The sequence below is a fragment of the Phlebotomus papatasi genome, chromosome 3 (genome assembly GCF_024763615.1).
Source record: "Phlebotomus papatasi isolate M1 chromosome 3, Ppap_2.1, whole genome shotgun sequence".
NCBI classification, from domain to species: domain Eukaryota; kingdom Metazoa; phylum Arthropoda; class Insecta; order Diptera; family Psychodidae; genus Phlebotomus; species Phlebotomus papatasi.
Genome location: NC_077224.1, coordinates 79,669,296 through 79,690,386, shown reverse-complemented (window position 1 = coordinate 79,690,386; position 21,091 = coordinate 79,669,296). Strand labels below are relative to the sequence as shown.

The following is a 21,091-nucleotide window of genomic DNA, read 5'->3' as shown; positions in this document are numbered from 1 at the left end:
TAATAATTGTGTTTTTTTCCAGATCAAAGACTTGAATGGAAATTACTTGTTTTTAATTGATAACTGGACCAAGAAGTTACGTTTCGTCGGTATCTGCATTTGGTGCAAACGCAAACTACGATACATATACGTTGCCTCTTGCGCAAAATACTGACACAAAAGAAATACAGATAAGACAACGATCGATAAAACCGACGATTTATCTCCGAATGCTCTATTAACTTGAGTTTTAATTTATTTTAAGTGAAAACTTCTGCTGAAGAACTTATACAGCTTAGACATAGAAATACTAAGGCTCCAGAACATCAAGTTAAGCCTAATAAACATAAGAGAGCTTAATTAGTGAACATCGAAGTTTGAGTTTCTAATAAAATTCAAATACTTTCAAATTCGAAGTCAAGCCCGAAATTTGATTTTTTTTAGCGTTGTGCCAATTTATTTTATTAAAAAAATCAAAAAATAGATATTTACGACTTTACTAAAAACAAAGAAGTTAAGAAATCGAATTTAGAATCCCAATCAAAGTTCCGAATTAGTTCTGGGACGTCAAATAAGAAAAAAAAACGCCTCCAAATTTAATCCTGATTTTAGGAATATTATTTAAAAATTAAAATACCTTTCATAACTTGTTTCAAATTTAAATATAAGCTGCAATTAAGCAAAATAATAATAATAAAAGCGTGTAAAAAAGTTTGATTTTCTTATACACAAAAATTAAAAGTTTGAACTTGAAAATGTAAAACACACATTGAAGTTAACACAAAATAATTTAATTAGAACTGTTTCCTATATTGTTTTAATAAATATAAAATCCTTATATATTTCATTTGAATTAACCCTTTAACGACGAGACACTTTTTACGGACTGAAAATCAACAATAAAACCTAACCTTGGAATGTCCAACAGAGTCTGATTCGGTGTATTTTGTGCTTCTATAAACGATAGGGACAAAAATAGCCCAAAAATTTAAGTAATTTTTCTGACAATACTAATAAATAATATTTTTCGCTTTAATGAAAAATATTACCTATGAGTATTGTAGTTATTATTGCCAAAAGGGTTTTGCTTAAAAAAATAGAAGTATAAAAAATAAATAAAATCAATTATGAATTTGAGAATTTAAAAATTCGCCATTTTTGAGCTTAAATATTTACTACATGGCAAATAGCTAGGGATTTGCAAAAAATATCCTAGATTCATTCAACTTTATACTTTACAATTATATACAAACATAAGAAAAAAAAAACTTTAGGCAGTCAGGAAAAATATATTTTCTTTCTGGGAAACCGGTGTTCCAATCGTCTTTAAAGGGTTGCAGGAAACTGCTAAATGTGGTTTTATTATTTTTTTGTTAACTTAGAAAAAGTCGTAATATATTTCGAAACTCTTTAAATTTGATACGTTTTAATTGGGAATTTGCTTTGAATTGTTATCAAGATTTTATAAGGCTTTAAAACAGTTTCCAAATGATTTTGTTAAACTTTAATGTATATGTCCCTTTTTAGAAATATTTTGTTTTGTTTTTAAATTGAAATCAGCTTTAAATTCTTTTTAAAATAGAGAAATATTTACTGTTTCGAAAAGTAAACAAAAAATATTTTCAAAGCCTGATTTCTTATGCCCAACGCACAATAACTTTTGTTTAGTAAATATGTTTTTGATTTTTCAATGAGAGTGAGTGAAATCTAAATCTAGTCATCTCGCTCATTCTCATGGGAAATTTTGAAAACATGTTTACAAACAAAAGTTCTTTTTTTTTCTTCTTCTTTATTTTATTTTTACGGCTGTCGGATTCAATTTAGATCCCATAGATATAGCCAAAAACAAAAGTTATTGTGCGCTGGTCATTAGAATTGCAAATAAATTTCAGGAAAAAACAATTTAGCATGTTTTCATTTGTTTTTGAAAATAAGGATTAATTTTAAGAAAATGTTATTTTTTCAGGAATTTAGTTTAAAATTTGTTTCAAAATTCTTAATACATTTCAAAAACATTACAATATGGTATGTAGAATCGATTTTTCTAATTTCCCAAAACTAATTCGATCTGTTCTTAGAAATCAACATCCAATTTCACTCAAAAAATAAAACCAATTATTAAGGGATTCATTTAAATTTTTGAGTATTATTTAGTACGGCATTTCCGAACCATTAAATTTTTCTGAATTGAAAAAAAGCAAGATAATTTTATAAAATTGTTTTTTTTTTTACACTAATAGGCAGTAATTTCACCTTACCGTAAACTTGCTTCAAAAAATTCTACTTTTTTAACACTAATTTAGAAAGAACTTATTTCACGTTAATTTTATCACACTGAAAAACAGTTCTGAGAACTGATTTTTTCAAAATTTCTTTAACCTAAATATTCTAATGATCTTTTGAACTCTGCGAACTAAACTTTTAGAATGATTTTTTTTTCTTTTAATCACAGACACTTTTCTCTTTTTTTTCCTTATCACTATTCACTGAGAATTTCGAGATAATCACTTTAATTATCCAATTAACAATCTCCACTTGGCTCGCCGGAAGATTTAGCAGAACTGTGGAGCCGGGAAGTTGGCACTACTTGATGGGGTGATAAAATACATTATTTATTCTTTGGTGTAGCCTGCTCGCCAGCAATTTGCATGTTTGTGTGAAAATAGATATTCCTCAGTGCTAACTTGGAAACCGATCTGGGATGATGTAAATGCTTGCTATTTTGCACACTATCGCAATGATTCCGTGGGAAGGGCAGTTCTTTGGCATTTTGAGCGAGAGTCAGCTTCAAAGGGAGCTTCGAAAAATTGCGACAATTTTCTAAATTTTAATTAGCGCTAAATTGATCACTAGGCGCCTCCACTGGGAATTCTTAGTTGGCCATGCTAGCGCTTTTGTGGCATCCTGTTGAACTATTTATTGCGAAATTGTCACAGAATTTTCTCAACCTTCATGCAAAATTAGCCGTATGGGCAAATATGTCCAAAGAATTTCCCAATTAATAGCCTTGGAGGATGCCACAGACACTTGAAGTTTAACCATCAAACCAGAAAACACTGATAATACCTTGAAAATCCAGGAAAATCTTCTAAAAGGAGGAGAGCGACGCGATTTTCGGCTTGTTTTCTTTATGTAGGCGAATAATTCACAAAACACAGCTGAGCAACGGCACTGTTAATTCGTCCGCGTAAAAAAAAGGCACCGATTGACGTCGGTGTCCACCCTTTTAGGTGAGATTTGACGATGGATAACTGGGATTTTCAGAGAAACGCGCAGGAAATCTCACTTGTGAGTTTCATGACGGCCATTTTCAGACTGACGAGACAAACGCAAGCAACATCAACGCATGGCGCTGCCTTCGCATAATGGCGGTGCCCTTTGTAAAGTTTCACGACCGCCATTTAACATGTTTCCCTCAATGCCTCGTCCAATTTGACGAAAGAAATTCAAATAGCCAACTGATCGTTCAATGGAAAAACGCGGAAAATCATAAAATAAAATTATTTGTGCATCTTTAAAACTTAAAACTATTTTCTCTGCCTGTGGGGAATTTCCATGAAATAAAAAAAGCTCACTGGGAGTCTGATAAAAACCAAAACCAATTACTGAGATCACTATGCGATTATTTTATCAGCAAACTGCTTTGGTTTGTGGCATTTCTGATTAATTTGCTGACCATATAAAAACAGAAATGACAAAAATTAACAAATTTTTCAGTCATTTGACGTAGATTCACGAAGAAGTGCTATTTTTCGTGAAAAATCCCCAAGATAATGGAGAAATAGCAAGCTATTGGGAAATGGAACAATTCATTCTGACTTTCAAATCACTCCTTGATAAGCCATTAACCCTTCACTCCGCTTCGCTGAGTGGATCTTTCGAATTGGCTGAGACTGAGATAAAAACAAAACCTTTGAATTTAAATGTATCTCGGTCTGTTGTGGGGTGTGACCTGCCTTAGTATCTTGAATTTAGAGCTATGCTCTTTATCCTACGCCTTTCTCTGACCTCGACTCCGTCCTACCTCTTCTGTCTGCTGTTGAGGGGCATCTGCCAGGTGTCGGTGTTTCATGGTGCCAAGATCGCGAAGAGCCAGTTTTCAACGAACTCTTTTTGTGCACGGGATTTACATTTACAACTCGATACCACCTGCTTCCAGAACGTCTGAACTCTCTCTGCGGTCTTTTTACTTGGGTCGGGAAGTCTAAGATTTATCTCTTCTAATCTTGTTGTAACTTTTCTTTCTCTTTTGTTTTTTTTCTCTTTTTGTTCTTGTTTGTAACTGTACGTGAGGGACTTAGAAGTCTATTGTATGGTTTCTTTAATAAATAAATAAATAAATAAATAAATAAAAAGGAATAATAGATAATTTAATAATAATTTGATTCAGATAAATTTAATAATTATCTTATGCCCTAGACAGATTTACGACTTAGTGGAAAATGATGGAAAAGTAGTTTAACCATCATTGCGAATATGATTGCACTGAGCCATCTCTCGGTTAATCCTCAGGTCTGTCGAGGCCCTTATCAATAATTTAATAACAGATTTTAAAAGTAAAACTCAAAGACTCAAATAAAAAAAGAAAGTGAACACAAAATGCTTAGCGATTACAATTACAGAAAATAAAGCTGAACTTTTTGCTTATTTTTGTTGAATTTCAAGCAACGTTCACGATAGCAGTAAAAGACTGTTCAAATTACAGAAAAAAATTCTAAATATTTTAATACAAAAATATAAATACACTTGTCAGCAACACGTGCCTTTTTTGGCCAAGCTAGCACTAATTTCTCAATATCTTCAATATGCTTGCTCCTGTTGCCATTTCCTCACGCAACGACAGTCTTCTTAACTGATTGAAATTGTAATTCATAAAATTGTAAATCTAAATCTTGGTTTTGATCTCTGAATCAGAGTTTTTGCCGTTTACCTGTTGAGATCGGTCGTGGTAAGTCGGCGGCAGACGCATCCAAGCATTAATTAAGAAGAAATATATGAATTGAACAGAATTATAAATTTAGTCTTTTTTTAAGAACAATACTTAAAGCTCAGGAAAATATCATAAAATCAAAATTCGTGTCCCTTTCGTTCTCATAAGTTTTGCATATGAAACTATCTCATTCTTTAGCGCTCCAAATTCGATTGAGCTATATTGAGTTTGTTGTGAGGTTGAAAAGAAGAAGAGTGCTAAAGAGATGCAGAGCGTGTGAAAAAGAAAGAGATTCGAATTTCGATTTCATGAATTTTTCTTGAACAAAAAGGTGTGCAGGTTTGCGGGAGCCATTACAAGACGAATTATAAAGAAATATTATTTGGTATGTCTTTTGGTCGCATTAATTATAAAACTTGTAAATTTGATATTTTATTTTGTAAAAAGATTTAATCATTTATGAGTTCTTAATAATATTAGAAAGAAAACAGTCGTACCAAAAGTTTATTATAATACAGCTTTAAAGATAAATATGAATTGTAGTGATTAGTTGACCAATTTGTAGCTTTTTTTGGTACAGTAGAGTCTCGCTACCCGTCTGACACAGGGTAAGGGTTCCCAGCGTTGAGCCATTAATTAACACCACAGCATTAGGCACTTTTTTAGGCCTCATCGGAAAGATCTTGAGTGGTAGGCTCGATTTAAGGGCTGGGTTTTGCCACGTACATCAATGGCGGGCGAGTGAAACTGTCAAATGCACCTCATGATTTCACTTCCGAATATCATACAAACGGCACAAGCCACAATGATAATGATATGTTTTATTTAATAGATATTACCGATTTAACACTTTAAAAAAGAAAAAAAGCTCTGCATAAAAAATTGTCTCCTAAAAATATCCACGAAAAAGAAATAAAAACACGTATTTTAGAGTTATAATCAGATCACTATAATCACTACACTTTTCCCTACCCGAAATACAATGTCGCATATTTATTATTATTATTAAAATCACTCAAATCGCGCAAAATAACTAAGAATCTTTGAATTAATTTCAAAACAAATAAAATGATTTGGAAAATATTCCATATTGTCACTGTCAGCTGAGCAACACTGCCGGCAACATAATTTTCGTAGTTCCGCTGCTCACCACCATGAACGCAAAACAGTGTCCTTCACATATATTTGGTAAGGGGTATTTTGTATGGGAGGTTCTTAAAAGTAAGGTATGAAAGATAGGGATTAATTGAGGCTATAATCCACGCTTACCTGGTCAGACGGGTATATAGTCCATATTTGGTTTCAAATTTGACATTTGGGTCGCACTACCCAGCGAGCACAGTTAGCAGAATAAAATAGGATTTTCAGCATTTTTTTGCTGAATCGGTCTGCTGGCCAATCAGCAGCTCTCGAACAAAAAGTGCTAAGCAAATACATAAAAATGGCACTGTTTAGCGCTCGCAGTGGATGATGGCAGAACTAAATACTGCCGGTAGATGGCGCCAGGAAGCATTTAGCAGCAAATTTTCTCTTTCATTTTTTTTCTTTTTCTCTCAATATGTCAAAATGGACTTGGAATTTCCCCTGAAATTATTTATCAACTTCTTGGGGGATATTATAATCACGATTTTTATTACTTATATTATTATAGGAATTATGCTGCGGTATGCTGCCTATAGAGAATGGTCAAATAAGAGTATTAAACATACTCCCGACCAAAAATGTTGCATTTTTTAGTGAATTGCGTCATTATTTTCCCGAGAAAAAAATATATTTTTTTCTGAGCAAATATTCAGTCGGGGGTTATAAAATTATTCATTATTTATGAAAAATATGTTTTTTCTTTTGCAAAAAGCATATTTTCCTCAATTTTCGCAATTAAATATTGGCATCTTTCCTGGAACAGCCATTGATGTATTATGCTCACAGTCGGTCACAACTATTGTAATTGATCTTGAAACAGGATTTTTCTACTTTTTTTTACTTTTTTATGGTAAATAAAGTTGCAGATGCATTTAAAAAAATCCATTTAAAAGTTGTGACTCCCCCACTTAACTCTTTCGCCTCTTTTGGGACTCTGAGTACACAAAGCAGCATATGAATACTTTGTGGAAAACAATGTTTTTTTTTTAATTATTCAGAACTGATAAAAATTCTATTCTTATAAAATGATTACAAACTATAAGGATGTCTAAATGTAAAATATTTTTTTGTAGGACCTCAATTAATTTCTGAGCAAAGATATTTTTGATTTAAAAAAAAAGTGGAATTGGCTTACAGTATATGCTGCGGTCCGGAAAGAGTTAATGAGTTCAATAATGCCTTTTGAAAATACCACAAAAAAATTTCTATGGATACTACAAAATAAAATATAATTGTTTTATAACAATTTAAGTTGAGAAATTTACATAAAAGCGTTTTTGTTTGTTGCGGCAAATGCGGAAAATATATTTTTTTTTTATGTTATAAAATGTTTTATATTTTACAAGTGAAATAAATGTATGATCCGTGCACGATGCATATGCATAATGTATATGCTGCACTTTTCTATTTATAAATTTTCGATTATAAATTTTCTAAAGCGCATTTTTACGCAAAAAAACTACTTTTATTATCGTGGTAAAATAACAAACCAACAATTATCGTTTTTTTAATACTGTACGTATTCTTTTTTAAATGAAAAATTTATTCAATTTGATGATTCATTTTTTAAATTAAAATGATATGCATTTATATTTTTTAGAAGAGAGTTTTTAAATACCTTTAAAGTCAGGAAAATATGCTAATTTGTTGGAAGTCATTTCAAATAATTTTGAGTAGACTGTGTATACCATTAAATAAAAATTATAGAGCCTCTAAATTATATATGTTCTTGATCTTCTTGGTATTTCCATGAGGTTCCGAAGTTTTTTCAATATTTCTCGAATTTAGAATTCATTAAATATCAAAATATCTTGAGAATTCCCAAGAATTTCTTGGGTTATTAATTTTCTAAAATCACAGCGGACAAGAATTCTTGGCAATGCAATTTTAATTTAGGTGTAGTATATTTTTTTATAAATGAATTCACAATATTTTTTGATAAAATTAGACAAAAAAATTAAATTTATTGGTCGGAAAAGGTTTAAGAATACATATTATTCAAAATATATTATATATATGATTTTTTAAAATTTTTGTGAATTTTAAATTTTTTGCTTTATTTTTTAATGTCAAATGTGGTTATTGTAAGAATCATAAAATTGTAATAATGGAAAAGGTTAACCTTAGCTTCTACTCAACTCAGCAAAGACAAAAACCAAGTGCATTAAAGTCTCTCACTCGATTGGGGAAAAAGATTAACTTTGACTAATTGCCATTGCGATCGCTAGTGTAACTTCGAGGTCAGCAGAGCTCAGCTGAAAAAATATATGTTTTCAGCTGATTTGAAAAAGCTTAGCATTTGGTGCTCGCTGGGTATAGTCCATGTAATTTTTTGAAATTATCAACGACTTTTAGTATTGAAATTGCTCGACGGCTTCCACTTTCTTTGCGATTGTGGTACTTGTCCTCTCTCTCTTCATTATGGATCACAATTATCACAACTACTCAATAAAGTTTGCCAAAAATATTAAAATAATTATGAATTTCGCATACTAAAAAACATAACCTAACTTAAAATCAGTGTTTTGAAATCAACGGTCGATAAATTGTGGACTATAGAGCGATGGCTTATAGCGAGACTCTACTGTATTTACATTTTTATAGTTTTTTTTATATAAAAATACTGTTCCGAACAGCCTTGAGGTTATAAAATAAATTGAGGTTATAAAATAAGAAGTTTAGGAAATTAAAGTTATGAGAAAAATAAAATAGAGTTTATTAAAATGCTTATACGTAATAGTCATAGAAAGTCATAAAAATATGATAGGAGAATACTTTAATATATTTTAACAAGATTTTTTATTTATTTAGATTCCTTTTAGATATTTAGTGAAATAAAGTTGAACGAAGGGTTAAGAAAGCAAAGTATTATATGACTTTATTCTAATCAGACGTTCTTTATCAGCAAACCTGAAACCACGTGAAACATTTCAAACAATAAAAAAGGAGGTTTTCACTGAAATTTGGTAAAATCCTAACAGGTATAAATTGAAAACCACATTTTAATCAGAGTTCTTCAGGCTGCTCGAAGGCTTAGAATACAGCGACATGAGAAATGGGCCTCATTTGGACGAATGAGCCCGTAAGGAAGATGCTAAAAGGAGGTGAAGAGTGCGTGTTTTGATTTGTTTATTGGTGTGCATTTTGGTGGATCCATGCACAAAAAATAGCAGCTGCACCGCGTGGCTCAAAATCTCTTTTTCTACGTCTTCCAGCTTTTCTTCTTGGGCATTAAAATATACCTTGCTCAAGTGGCAGATGCACCATACGCGCATTCTTTGTTCCAAAATAACAGCCCCCGACAATGCAAATCACTTGAATGTCGAGCGTCCCTTTTCCTTTCGTATCGGATGTTTCAAAAAAAAAGAAGTATATACAAAAGAACATGCTGCTCAGAGTAAGATTTTACTATAATTTTCCTGAAGCATTTCGCGATTAGATTACAGCAATTCCAAAACACAAGCAATATTTGCAAGGTAACAGGAAAGAGAGCTGATAAGCATTGCGAATGTTGTCAGCGTGAAATTGCTTATCTGCAACACGCGACATTGGTTAAGATAAAAGGAAAAAAAAAAAAACAAAACGACGCGATGTGGCGTGGACCAATAAAGTTGCGTTAATTTACAAATTGCGAAATTACGCTACATTCTGCGCTATTGACTAAATGAATGGGCCTTTCGGATGGCAAACAAAAAGCACATTTGCAATAGAAACGACAGAAAAGTGTGTTTTCAACATTTTTAGTATAATTGAAATATTTTGATTGAAATCGGTACAAATCGAAAATCCACAAAAAATGTGTAGATTGGTAGCAAGGTTAGAATAGAACCACTCTAATAGCTTTTTTTAAGGTAGTGTGCGCAAAAAAGTAATAAAAAAAAATAATTTCGATCAGCAAAAAAATCAATGAGCATAGATCAATAAGCAAAGAAGAACTTTATGCTTATGACACACCTTTTTTTCTCAAACACAAAAGACCAAATTTAGAATTTTACTTATGAACTGCTTTTCTCTTTATGAACTGCTTGAAACAATTAAAACTTACTGTGATATCACACTTGCACATTAAAATTTTAATATGATTCACATTAATTGTCGCTGTTGAGAGTCCAAATGTGATAATTTATGTGTTTGAATCATTTTATATTCAAAATTTGATCTATTTGTTGATAAAAAGGTAGACTTGGCCCGCAAATTTTGATATAATGATATAATGATGCTGGCCGTTGATAGCGTGAAATCGAATGCTGCTGGAGTTGATGGATTCTCTATTGAGTTTATCCGCCTTCTGCTCCCTGTGTTGCTGCCTCATCTTACAGATTTATATAATTTCTCAATCACTAGCTCTTGCTTTCCGGATGATTGGAAGCTTGCCATGGTCACTCCGATCCCAAAGGTTGCCTCTCCCTCTGATCCCTCGGACTATAGACCTATTAGTATTCTACCCGCGTTGTCGAAGCCTTTGGAGATGCTTCTTCTCGACCAGATGCAGTCGTATCTAGAACAAAATCAGCTATTGTGTAGTTTCCAGTCTGGCTTCAGAAAGGGTCACAGCACCACGACAGCCCTTCTCAAGATCCAGCATGACATCGCGGTTGGTCTGGATAATGACATGTTTGCAATTTTAATTTTATTGGACTTCTCGAAGGCGTTCGACTCGATTCCTCATGGGCTACTGCTCGATAAGCTTCGATATTATTTCGGTTTTACTGACACGGCAGTGTCTATGATCGCCTCATACCTTGGGAACCGCTCTCAGGTTGTTAGGTCTGGGGAATCACTTTCCTTACCGTTGACGCGTAGCGCGGGGGTGCCTCAGGGTTCAATTTTGGGTCCTATATTATTCTCTTTATTTATTAACGACCTTCCTTTAAAACTCCTATACTCCTCGTATCACCTCTACGCAGACGATCTTCAGATTTACTGCTTTGGCGACTATGGGTATCCGGAATTCTGTTCTGATGCTTTAAATGATGACCTTTGTAGAATCTCTGGATGGTCGTCTGATAATGGCCTTGTATTAAACCCTAAAAAGTCGCAGGCTATTGTCATTCATGGTCGTTTTCGGTGCCCCGCTGTACCTCCTATTGTTCTGCTAGATGAGGTGATTCCTTTCACTGATTCTGTGAAGAATCTTGGGGTATTATTTAATGATACTCTCACGTGGAGTAATCATTTTTCTGAGGTGTGTAGGAGGGTTTATTATGGTCTACGGACTCTGCGTCGATTCCAGTCCTTTACCCCGGTCGAGACTCGCCTACTTTTGGCTAGAGCTTTGCTCGTTCCACACTTCATGTATGGGGCGGAACTTTTTTTTGGCACTGACAAGACTTCTTTAAAAATGCTGAAGAGAGCATTTAACTCCCTTGTAAGGTATGTATTTGACCTTGGTCGCTTTGATCATGTCACCTCTTGGGCCGCCAGGATTCTGGGACGGCCATTCCTGGACCACCTTCAGTTTCGGGCTGTTGAGTTTATCTGTCGCCTGTTGTGGACAGGTCGACCGGCATATCTTGCGGGGCTGATTGAGCGCGGGCCGTCCGAGAGGTTTTCGTGTCTGCTCATTCCGAGATCGGTGGGTCGCATCTTGCGCTGTTCTTTATTCGTTGGGGGAGTCATTTTTTGGAATGAACTCCCACGAACTCGTAAGCGGGAGCTTTTGAATCGCTTTGCGTCATTGATTGAGTGATTTTTGACCTCATTTTGTTTTGTTTTTCTTTTCAATTAATTTCTGTTATTCATTTGTATTTCGTTTCTTTTCTTTTGTTCTAATTTTTATTCTTTTATTCTGTACAATTTTCATGTAAGAGGGCATGCCCTATTGGTTATCAATAAATTCAAATTCAAATTCAAATTTGTAGCATTAATGCGACAAATTAATGTGATTTTCTCATTAATTTTTTTAATGTGAAAAATATTTATGCTTTAGGTAAATTTAAACTTATTTTTGCAGGCCAAGTCCACTTCTTTATCAATAAATAGAAAAACCCCAAATATTAAGTGACTCAAAGACACAAATAACATATTTGGACGCTCACAAGCGACAATTAATGTGAATCATATTAAAATTTTAATGTGCAAGTGTGATAACGCCGTTAATATTGTAGAAAGAAGGAAGATTACCAAGATTATTATACGGGCTTTAGTTCAATGCAAATTCAAAATCGGTGACCTTTTTGGTAAAGTTCTCATTTTTTTAGTGCACTAAGAATTTTTTTTATGTAATTATTTTAAATGAGTTAGAAAATTGCATGATTGAGACCAAATGAGTAGTAACTTCATATTTTATCAAACTGGCTACCCCCCTGACTTTTTGCCTATTTTTAATAGTTGTTCTCCTTTTCTTTTATAATTTTCTAAAAAAAAAAACAGGCTAGAAAATTAAGAGATCATGAGCTGTAGGACGAATAAATAAAAAGAAAGTCTATCTGAAAATTTAATCAAATCAAATTTATGCTACTTCTATTGCAACTGTGCGAAAAACTCGCAATTGGGAGCTGTAAAAATCAAAAAAATAATCTTTTGTAACAGTTTTGTCTTTTATTGTATGGTCTCTCATTGAGCTGAATTGCTTCTGTTTGGCCGTCGTCTTAGCCACAGCATTGATTCACCTCGAAAAATTCGCAATTGGCCAACATATGTCTCTCCCTTGACGTTCCATCTCCTCGCCCAACTCACAGAAAAATTCCCATTTCGATTCATTGAGAAAACTTTATGCAAATTGACCAGATAATTTCGGTAAGAGAAGCTGTAAAATACGCCAAAATCGCACATCATAAATCTTCCCGCGCGATTTTCTCTGTCATTGCATAGTTGTCCTGAAAAGTGAAAGGAAAAATCGCAATGGAGGATTTTCTCATCCATTCCATATTACTGAAAGTGCCATTGGGAGAGGTCTTTTGTTCAATTTGACCTTTGATATCTGACTAACATTATTTACACGCGCTGTGACTTTGTTCGCACGTGACGAGTTCAACATGTGTATATGCGATGTTTGGCACGTTGCGCACAATCAGGCGCGTATACTTGTAAATCTTGCTTAAAGTGATGAAATTCATTTTAACTTTGCATTGCGGGCATTCTCTTATCATTCTGATTATGGACTTTTCCGCGCTGTTTCGTCATTTAGTTTAAATGTTTTGTTTTTAGTATCTCCCCCTCTGCTTCAATTTGCACGCTAGAATCATGAGAGTTTCCGGACTGTTCTGGAAAATTTAATGAGAGAGCGTGGTTGTCGGTGATTGGTTGATAGATTTTGCGGTGAATTATGAATAATTTAGCCATAAACAGTGTAAGAGGTAATAAACTTAATAGCTAAAATGTTTATAGCAAACAAATTAACTAAAACTTGTATATATTATGATTTTTGTAAACGCTTCAAGAACTAATGAATTATCAATAACAACAAGAGCTTTTTCCACAAACTTCTTATCACACTTATTAAATTATCCGAAAACACGAAAATATGATCGTAATCACAGTCACAGAAGAAATTTACATAAATTACAGTTAGTTTGGAAAGTAATTTAACTAGTTAATTTGAAAACGACATAGAAAATTTTGGCGGGAAAACATGGATTACGCATAATTGTTCTGGGTTTACGTTCTTCTATTTTGAACAAATTAATGTTGCTAATTATTCTTTATCAGAATTTTATAATCTAGATCCAGAATATTACAGTAGTATAGAATAGCTTTTTTTCAGGAGTGTTCTTCGGAACCTTGAAAAATAGTTCATCATATTTTTTTTTTATAAATTTATCAAGGCAAAATAAAACCTTTTTTTTTTTAGATGGAAGACGATGAGTACTTTCTTATTCCTTTTTATGTATCCTGAACATTTCTTCTGTTCAAACTTATGATGTGATCTATCACATCAAGGTCCTGAGATAGCGTAAAATGTAAACCTTTAAAAAATTGACAAAAATATTTCAGGAAACTCTTTAATCTCAATAACGGTTACATGCATAGATGACGTTTATGTCTAAAGCAGAGGTGTGCAAAAAACCGTTGAAACCGAATTAATGTCAAAATAAGTTTGCTCAATAGCGTTTTGACCATTGACGTACATGTTTCATTTGACGTTTATTCGGTTTCAACGGTTCTTGCACTCCTCTGGTCTAAAGGATGATTTTTTAAGGTCACTAAAAATATTTTCTGGATCACTAAAAATTACAACAATGTCGAAAAAGGCAGTGTTATCAATGATATTCTAATCAACTAATTCTGAGATTAGATGAATTTTTTTTAAAGAATAAGTAAAACTGTGAGAGTTGTGTGTTCAGGTTCATTTCTACATTATTATTATTATTATTATTATTAATCGAGTCGATATCGAGACCTCTATTTTTCAACACCAACATCCTAGGACGTATCATTATTGATATAAAACAAATTTAATAAAATAATTTCTACCCATTTTTTAGAGATTTTTATCTTACACTATCTCAGAAACTTAACGTGATGGATCTTCCACGATTTGAATGGCATTTTGAAGATTTTTCGATTATTACAGAATTAGGGAATTTTGTGGACTTTCAAAACTCGGTTATATCTCAAAATGTTTGTACTGAAGATTTTCCATAATTTAATTTTTTACAAACCCTTGTTTGCTGTAAAATTGACGCTTTCAAAATGTGTAATGGCCTCTACGCACTAGAGAAATTTTTGTCCATATTTGACATCTGTTGACAATTTGTTACAATATGTACATAAATTTAGCTAAGATTCCTTACAATCTCGGCTTCTGTGGTTCGAGATCAAATCCGACCTCGTCAGATCGGGCTCAAAATTTGCAAAATTTACACGCCAAAAACCGATTTTCCTGACCGTCCGTTCGTCCGGCCAATTCTACGTAGTACAAACTTTACCGGAGAGAGAACAGAAAGTGATATCGACAATTGGTTTTCGGTAAAGGTCAAAGGGACAGATAATCCTAACCGGCTTATGTAGGTGAGATTCTTAACGTGAGCTAGCTCGGAGTGCATGCAAATTCGATTTAGAGATGAAGTTGGGAGACGCCATTCAGTCGTCTTGAATCAAATTCGTGAAATTATGCAAATTTTGTATTTAAACCAAAATATCAAGGATTTGGATGAACTGGCACAAAAGTAATATATGGGTGAAATGTAGACCAGAATGTTCTTTATAATTTTCCCATAGAAAATGATCGCATCGATTACTCAGAAGCCAAGATAAGCGAGGTTTTTTGTTTCTTCACCCGTTTTTTCATCCAGAGTGCCCCAAGTAGTTATTTGTTGAACTTCAACTATATCAAAGAATTGTTGTATTTTGTGGGACTTTCCATTTAAAACCCTATTTTAAGTGTCTTGGTGGAGTAGAGGCAGTCAAATTGGCATCTGAGTGATTTCAAAGCGTTATTATGGGAAAAATCAATTTTTTCACACTTAAACGGCAAAAACGGCAACGCTATCTGAGTGATAGCGTAGTCTGAGTGGAAAATGATGTATGGACGAAATGTAGAGAATGTCTTCTACAATTATGTCGAAGTAATCATCAAAATCGGTTCAGCGACAGTGGAGATAATTGAGGTTATGTGATATTGAAATTGGTTTTTCGACTGTGGCGCCCCTGGTGTTGGTCCCACGAAGTTCAAATATTCTAGAAAGTTATAGCATTTGGTGAGATCTTTCGTTTAAGCCCTCATTCATCAAAATCGGTCACATAGAACCGGAGATATGATTTTTTGAATTTTGTGAACTTTGACCCCTCATATCTCCGGTTCTATTGAAACCACAGCGCACATTTGCACCATTTTAGAAATGTCCTAGACTGGACTACAACATATTAAAATTTGATTAACTTGCACAATGCCGTTTTTGAGAAAAATGTCTTTGAATTTCGATGAATTTTGACGCTATCACAGCGCCACCTGTGGTGACTTTTTGAACTTCCATCTGAAAGTGCTCATCGAGACGAAACCAAAAAGGTAAAATTTAGGCCGCTATGTTAATTAGAACCGGAGATAGAGGCCGGTCAATGTTCGAACTTTGACCCCTTATAGCTCGGGTCAGGGGTTTTAGATCGACTTAAGGTTTTTTTTGTTTGATAGGTATAATCAACGGCTACAACATACTAAATTTTCAGCCCGATGCACAATGGAATTTTTGAGTTATTTAACTTTTAAGATTTAAAAATTTTCTTTTTAATAATAGCGCCCCTAGCGGTGGTTTTATGAACTTGCGATGTTAGAAGGGGAAGTGGCATTTTACGAGAGCTTTCCAAAAAGCCCTCACTTTTTAAATTCTGACAATTAGAACCGGAGTTATGGCCATTTTAAGAAATTTTTTTTGGACCCTTATAGCTCGGGTCAGGGGGGTCGGGGGACCTTAAGTTTGGTATTGATGGAAAGCTCTAAGGCCCAGCTATAACATACTAAAATTTGAGTCCGCTGAATGCCATAGGGGCGGAGCTATTGAGAAAACAAAAAAAGGGGGGTCTTCAAAATGGCGGAAGGAGGGGTGGGGGGTGGGAGGTCAATGCACCAAGTTGCAATTTTCACCCGATATATAACCTTTGCCGAAAACCGCAAGTCGATATCTTTTTTAGTTTAGGAGCTATTAAGCTCCAAAGAGCGGCCGGCCGGGAACGTAAAATAGCCACATGTATATTCGTGATCAGGAAGTGGCGAAACACATTTTGGCCAAATTTGAGGTCGATCGGACGACATGAAATTTTGTTAGGATTATAGTAGGTGAGATTGTTAAGAATCTCACCTAATTTTAAAGATTGAGTAGAATTGTGAGAGTAGTGTGTTCTAGTTCACTTCTACATTATTATTATTATTATTAATCGAGTCGATACCTCTACATACACTCTACAAAATTCTTAATTTATTATAATGCCCAGCGCACAATAACTTTTGTTTGTAAACATGTTTTCAAAATTTCCTATCAGAGAGGGCGAGATGACTAGATTTAGATCTCACTCACTCTCATTAAAATGTCAAATACATGTTTATACTAAACAAAAGTTATTGTGCGTTGGGCATAACGATTCATATTTTCCAATTTTAAATACGCGCCTTAATAATATTACTGCTAACTGTGTTTTGCCTACTTTTCGGCGATAAACATTGACTGAAAAATGCATTAATTATACCGGCTTCAGACCTAAGGCTTAGCCATCTGGCTTAACTCCTCTGATTCCTTATCAAGCACGATTTTTTAAGAAATTGTTGTTTAGAATTGGGTATTAAGGGCAAATTAACCATTAGATTTTGAAAAATCATTGAAATTGCTTGCTATTTAGATTTTTGATACTTTCAGGAACTAGACTAAACCTCCAGTCTGAAGCCGGTCTTAGGGTTATTTACTTTTCGCCATACCAAATATGTCTCCGCCATATTCGCCGTCCAGTCACTTTTGTCTGGATATTACGTGAATTGCCCCTCTGGACTTGGTCATTAAGCTTTCTATATTGGACTTTACCTTCTTTGACTTCCTGTAGTTTTTTTTCTCCCTTCTCTACACATTGGGAGCAATTTTTGACGAAAATTGCTTCCAATGTGTAGAGGCCATTACTTTTTGTGTGTCCTCTTTCTCTCTCTCGCCACTCTGTAAGAGGGTTGCACCCTATTTTTTTTTTGAATAAATTAAAATTAAAATCTTTGAAAATATTTTTTTTTCCGCAGTAAATTTGAAAGATACTTCATTATGAACCGTTGGTGCTGAAAATTGGCGATAAATTATTTGCATAGGGGAGACTGGGGCACATGTAAACATTTTCGATAGATGCGAATTTGAGGTGATTTTCCAAGCACACAGTGATTTTTGGAAAATATTTCTTAGCTCATGTTTTACCCTTGGGTATAGGCAATTCATCGAAGGTAATGCGGATGCTGGAAAACAATTGAGTTTTCCATAAAAATAAAATTTTGTCACTGTGCATTTTTCTCTTTTCACAAAATACCTGGGGTAGAAGTAAACACTTTCTGGGGAGGATATAGGTAAACACCCTTTTTCCACCTTTGAAATTAACTTTGCACCACTTTAAATTATTTTAATTACTTAAGAGATATATATACTGTTTATTTTTCAAAAAATCACTACACTTTTTACAAGGAATAATTAAAATAGCAAAAAAACTAAAAGCATGCAAATCAAAGACATTTTTCAATGGTTTTTCCCCATATTTTGATATCATGTGACTTCTTATTGAACGCAGCCAACGAAAAATTTCCCACTATGATATGCAATACTAAGAAAAATATTTTGTCATTCATTCTACACTCACAACATCCACGATTACGGGGAAATTGCCTGTTTACATCTACCCCAAATGCTATTTTCTGACTAATTATTAATCCTTTTAAAATAATGAAAATCTCAATTTCTTTAGTAAATGCATTAATATAATTCTAAAAGATGTAGGAAATAACTGATATTGCCACATTTCAATTATTCTACACAGTTTTTTATTTCCAGGTGGAAATCCAAATGACCAAAATAATCGAAATATCAACATTTTCAGGAAAATGATTTTTATTTTCAAAGTATTAGGATTTTATTGACCAATTCATCTGTGGACATACATCCCCATGGTATCTATGAATGCTTATGGGTTTAATCCTCTGGAGTCTCAAAATTAATGAAAAAATCACAGTGTTTACACTACCCCAGTTTACTACTACCCCAGTTCCCCCTACGTCACAGCGTTTCCGTACTTTTTGTAAAGAAATCTCTTGCGATTTACTTTCCGCTGTGATTTACATCAAAATGCATTATTTTGACGAAAATTTCTCACAATATGCATAGGCCTTTACTTTCTTTGTGGATCTCTCTACAACAATGGAATAAACAATAATTTGTGTAGGGATATATTTATTTTGTATGGATATAATACACATAAAATTTACACCAAAAAATGCTTCTTATAAAATTTTACACAGTACAAAGGTTTACGATTAACATTAGAATGTGGTGTAAAGTTTAAAAAAAAATCGAGAATTTGATTTTGCTTTTCTTTGCCTTCTTTCTTTTCTTCATCAACAAATCCACTTGCAACAATCTCTTTAGCTCCTTTCCAATGAAAAGAATCACTTCAAAAAGAAAAAAAATACCACATTTCTTTTTTGGAATAAAATTAGTGCAAATCTTATTGAGATTGACTTACATTTCTCTTGAGATTAAAAATGAACATCAATATGTTGGACAGATTATTTCCATTAAATGAGTTTTTTATCATCTCCTTTCTTTTTTTTTTTTTTGAATATCATTTCCTTAATTAGCTTTCAAGCTATGTATATGAGCTTACCTTAAATACACGTATTTTTTTTTTGAATTGTATATTGTGTGATTATACCAATAGTAAATTGCTCTTTCGACATCCTACAAAATGTCTTGCTTACAAAAGAGGCACAATATTCCTCAGTTTATTTCAAATATCGTTTCACATTATTTCAAAAAGCTTGATTATTCTTAAATATATTTAAATTGCAAAAAATATATTTCGAAAAAAAGAATTGAGGAAAAATTAAAGAGAGAAACCTTTTAAAAATTCGTTTTCTCAGAGATTTCCAGTTTTTTTGTCTCTTGTAAATTTTTTAATATCAAAAAACGCCCTGAGAAAATATTCTTTTTCGCATATTTTCCTGCATTTGACATTTATTTTTCTTTGATGTATTGTAATTATTTTGATGAAATGGAAAAAAATTCAAATTGTTTGTAAATAAAAGATTTAAAAAATAAATATTTAAAAAAAAGAAGAACCCTTATTGGACTAGAACTATACGTTAAAATCAGTGTTCACATTAATGAAGAGCTCAACTTATTCATAAAATCTTATTTTTTATAAATCTTCTTTTAGTAAAAGAACCTATAGAAAATGTCTTTTTTTTTCTTTGTCATTTAAGAGTGTTTTTTCCTTTATCCTTCAGTTTAAAAATGTTTGCTCCGTGCACAAATGGTCCCAATTACCAGATTTTTGAATAAAAATAAATGTACATTTATTAAAAAAAAATGAATTTATCACAAACGAATAGAAATAGCCACTTAAAATTTAAAATTAAAAAAAAATCTTTATTCAAAATCAGTGCTGAAGAGAAAAATAAAAAAAAATAAAATTGAGGAGCTCTTCAATGCAAAAATTCAATAAATTCAAGCTTACACATAGAATATCTCTATCAAATATAAGGTATTGTGTATAAATATGTAACATTTGCAAAATATATCCTTTGACTTCCAATAAGATAAACTAATAAATCCTTTCGTTTTCACTCTCAAAAATACCCCAATCCACCATCAAAATTCAATTCAAGATCATAATAATCCAAATATTCCTTTATGATTTTTGTTAGAGCTTAAAACGCGGATGCAAATGTATTCTTTTTTTTTTCAATGAATCCATATTTTTATGTTTTTTTTTTTTTTGAAACTTTTTAATCGAGTTTTTTTTTGCGAGATTATCAAAGTTTTTTTTTACGAAAAAAATGATATTGATTTTTCTGCGTGATCAATTAATACAAATAATTTGATCTCGCTTTTCTCCCATATCCAATCCTTTCCCACTGCCTTTAAACCGCTTCGTAGTTCCGTTTGAATGCCCTGGACAGGCAACAAGCGAAACAAACTGCCAACAGCTGAAAGAGAATTATTTAATTAAATTTAAGTTGAATATTGTAATACCAATTAGGGTAAGTGTGCCAAATTCCGGCCAGCTTGCAATTTCGGCCGCCTGTTTTGTTCCTTGAATTTCCATGAATTTTTATATTTTACGTACTTTAGAGATTATACAATGCAAAAGAATAACAAAAAATGTAGCTTCCACAAACGAGATAACGTGAAAAAGATATTGGAAGAATTCCCGAAGGGCAAGGAACTATGAGAATGAAGGTGGCCGAAATAGGGCACCAAAGCTATGACTATATTTTCATTCATTTTAAAATGTATTAAGAATGATTTTAGAGTAAATAAAGACGGTAAACTTTTTACAAGGTTCCAAGCAACACTCTTTCAGAAGAAAGAATAAAGGAAAATCAATTTATTACATTTCAAACTTGACACTTTGACGCTTGCATGC

The 21,091-nt window shown here is 32.9% G+C and overlaps 2 protein-coding genes across 2 annotated transcripts in view; both read right to left on the bottom strand.

The window, feature by feature from the left end:
* The window catches only part of LOC129805930 (tribbles homolog 2-like), a 77,367-nt gene extending 74,052 nt beyond the window's left edge, over window positions 1-3,315 (bottom strand). The window contains exon 1 of the mRNA XM_055854186.1: window positions 3,046-3,315. The gene's annotated coding sequence lies outside the window, so the exon portion shown is untranslated. The remainder of the gene's footprint in view (window positions 1-3,045) is intronic.
* A 15,562-nt stretch (window positions 3,316-18,877) lies between these two features.
* The window catches only part of LOC129805926 (CD63 antigen-like), a 33,604-nt gene continuing 31,390 nt past the window's right edge, over window positions 18,878-21,091 (bottom strand). Inside the window, exon 5 of the mRNA XM_055854182.1 lies at window positions 18,878-20,651. Within this exon, the coding sequence (XP_055710157.1) occupies window positions 20,586-20,651 (66 nt within the window). The 3' untranslated portion in view covers window positions 18,878-20,585. The remainder of the gene's footprint in view (window positions 20,652-21,091) is intronic.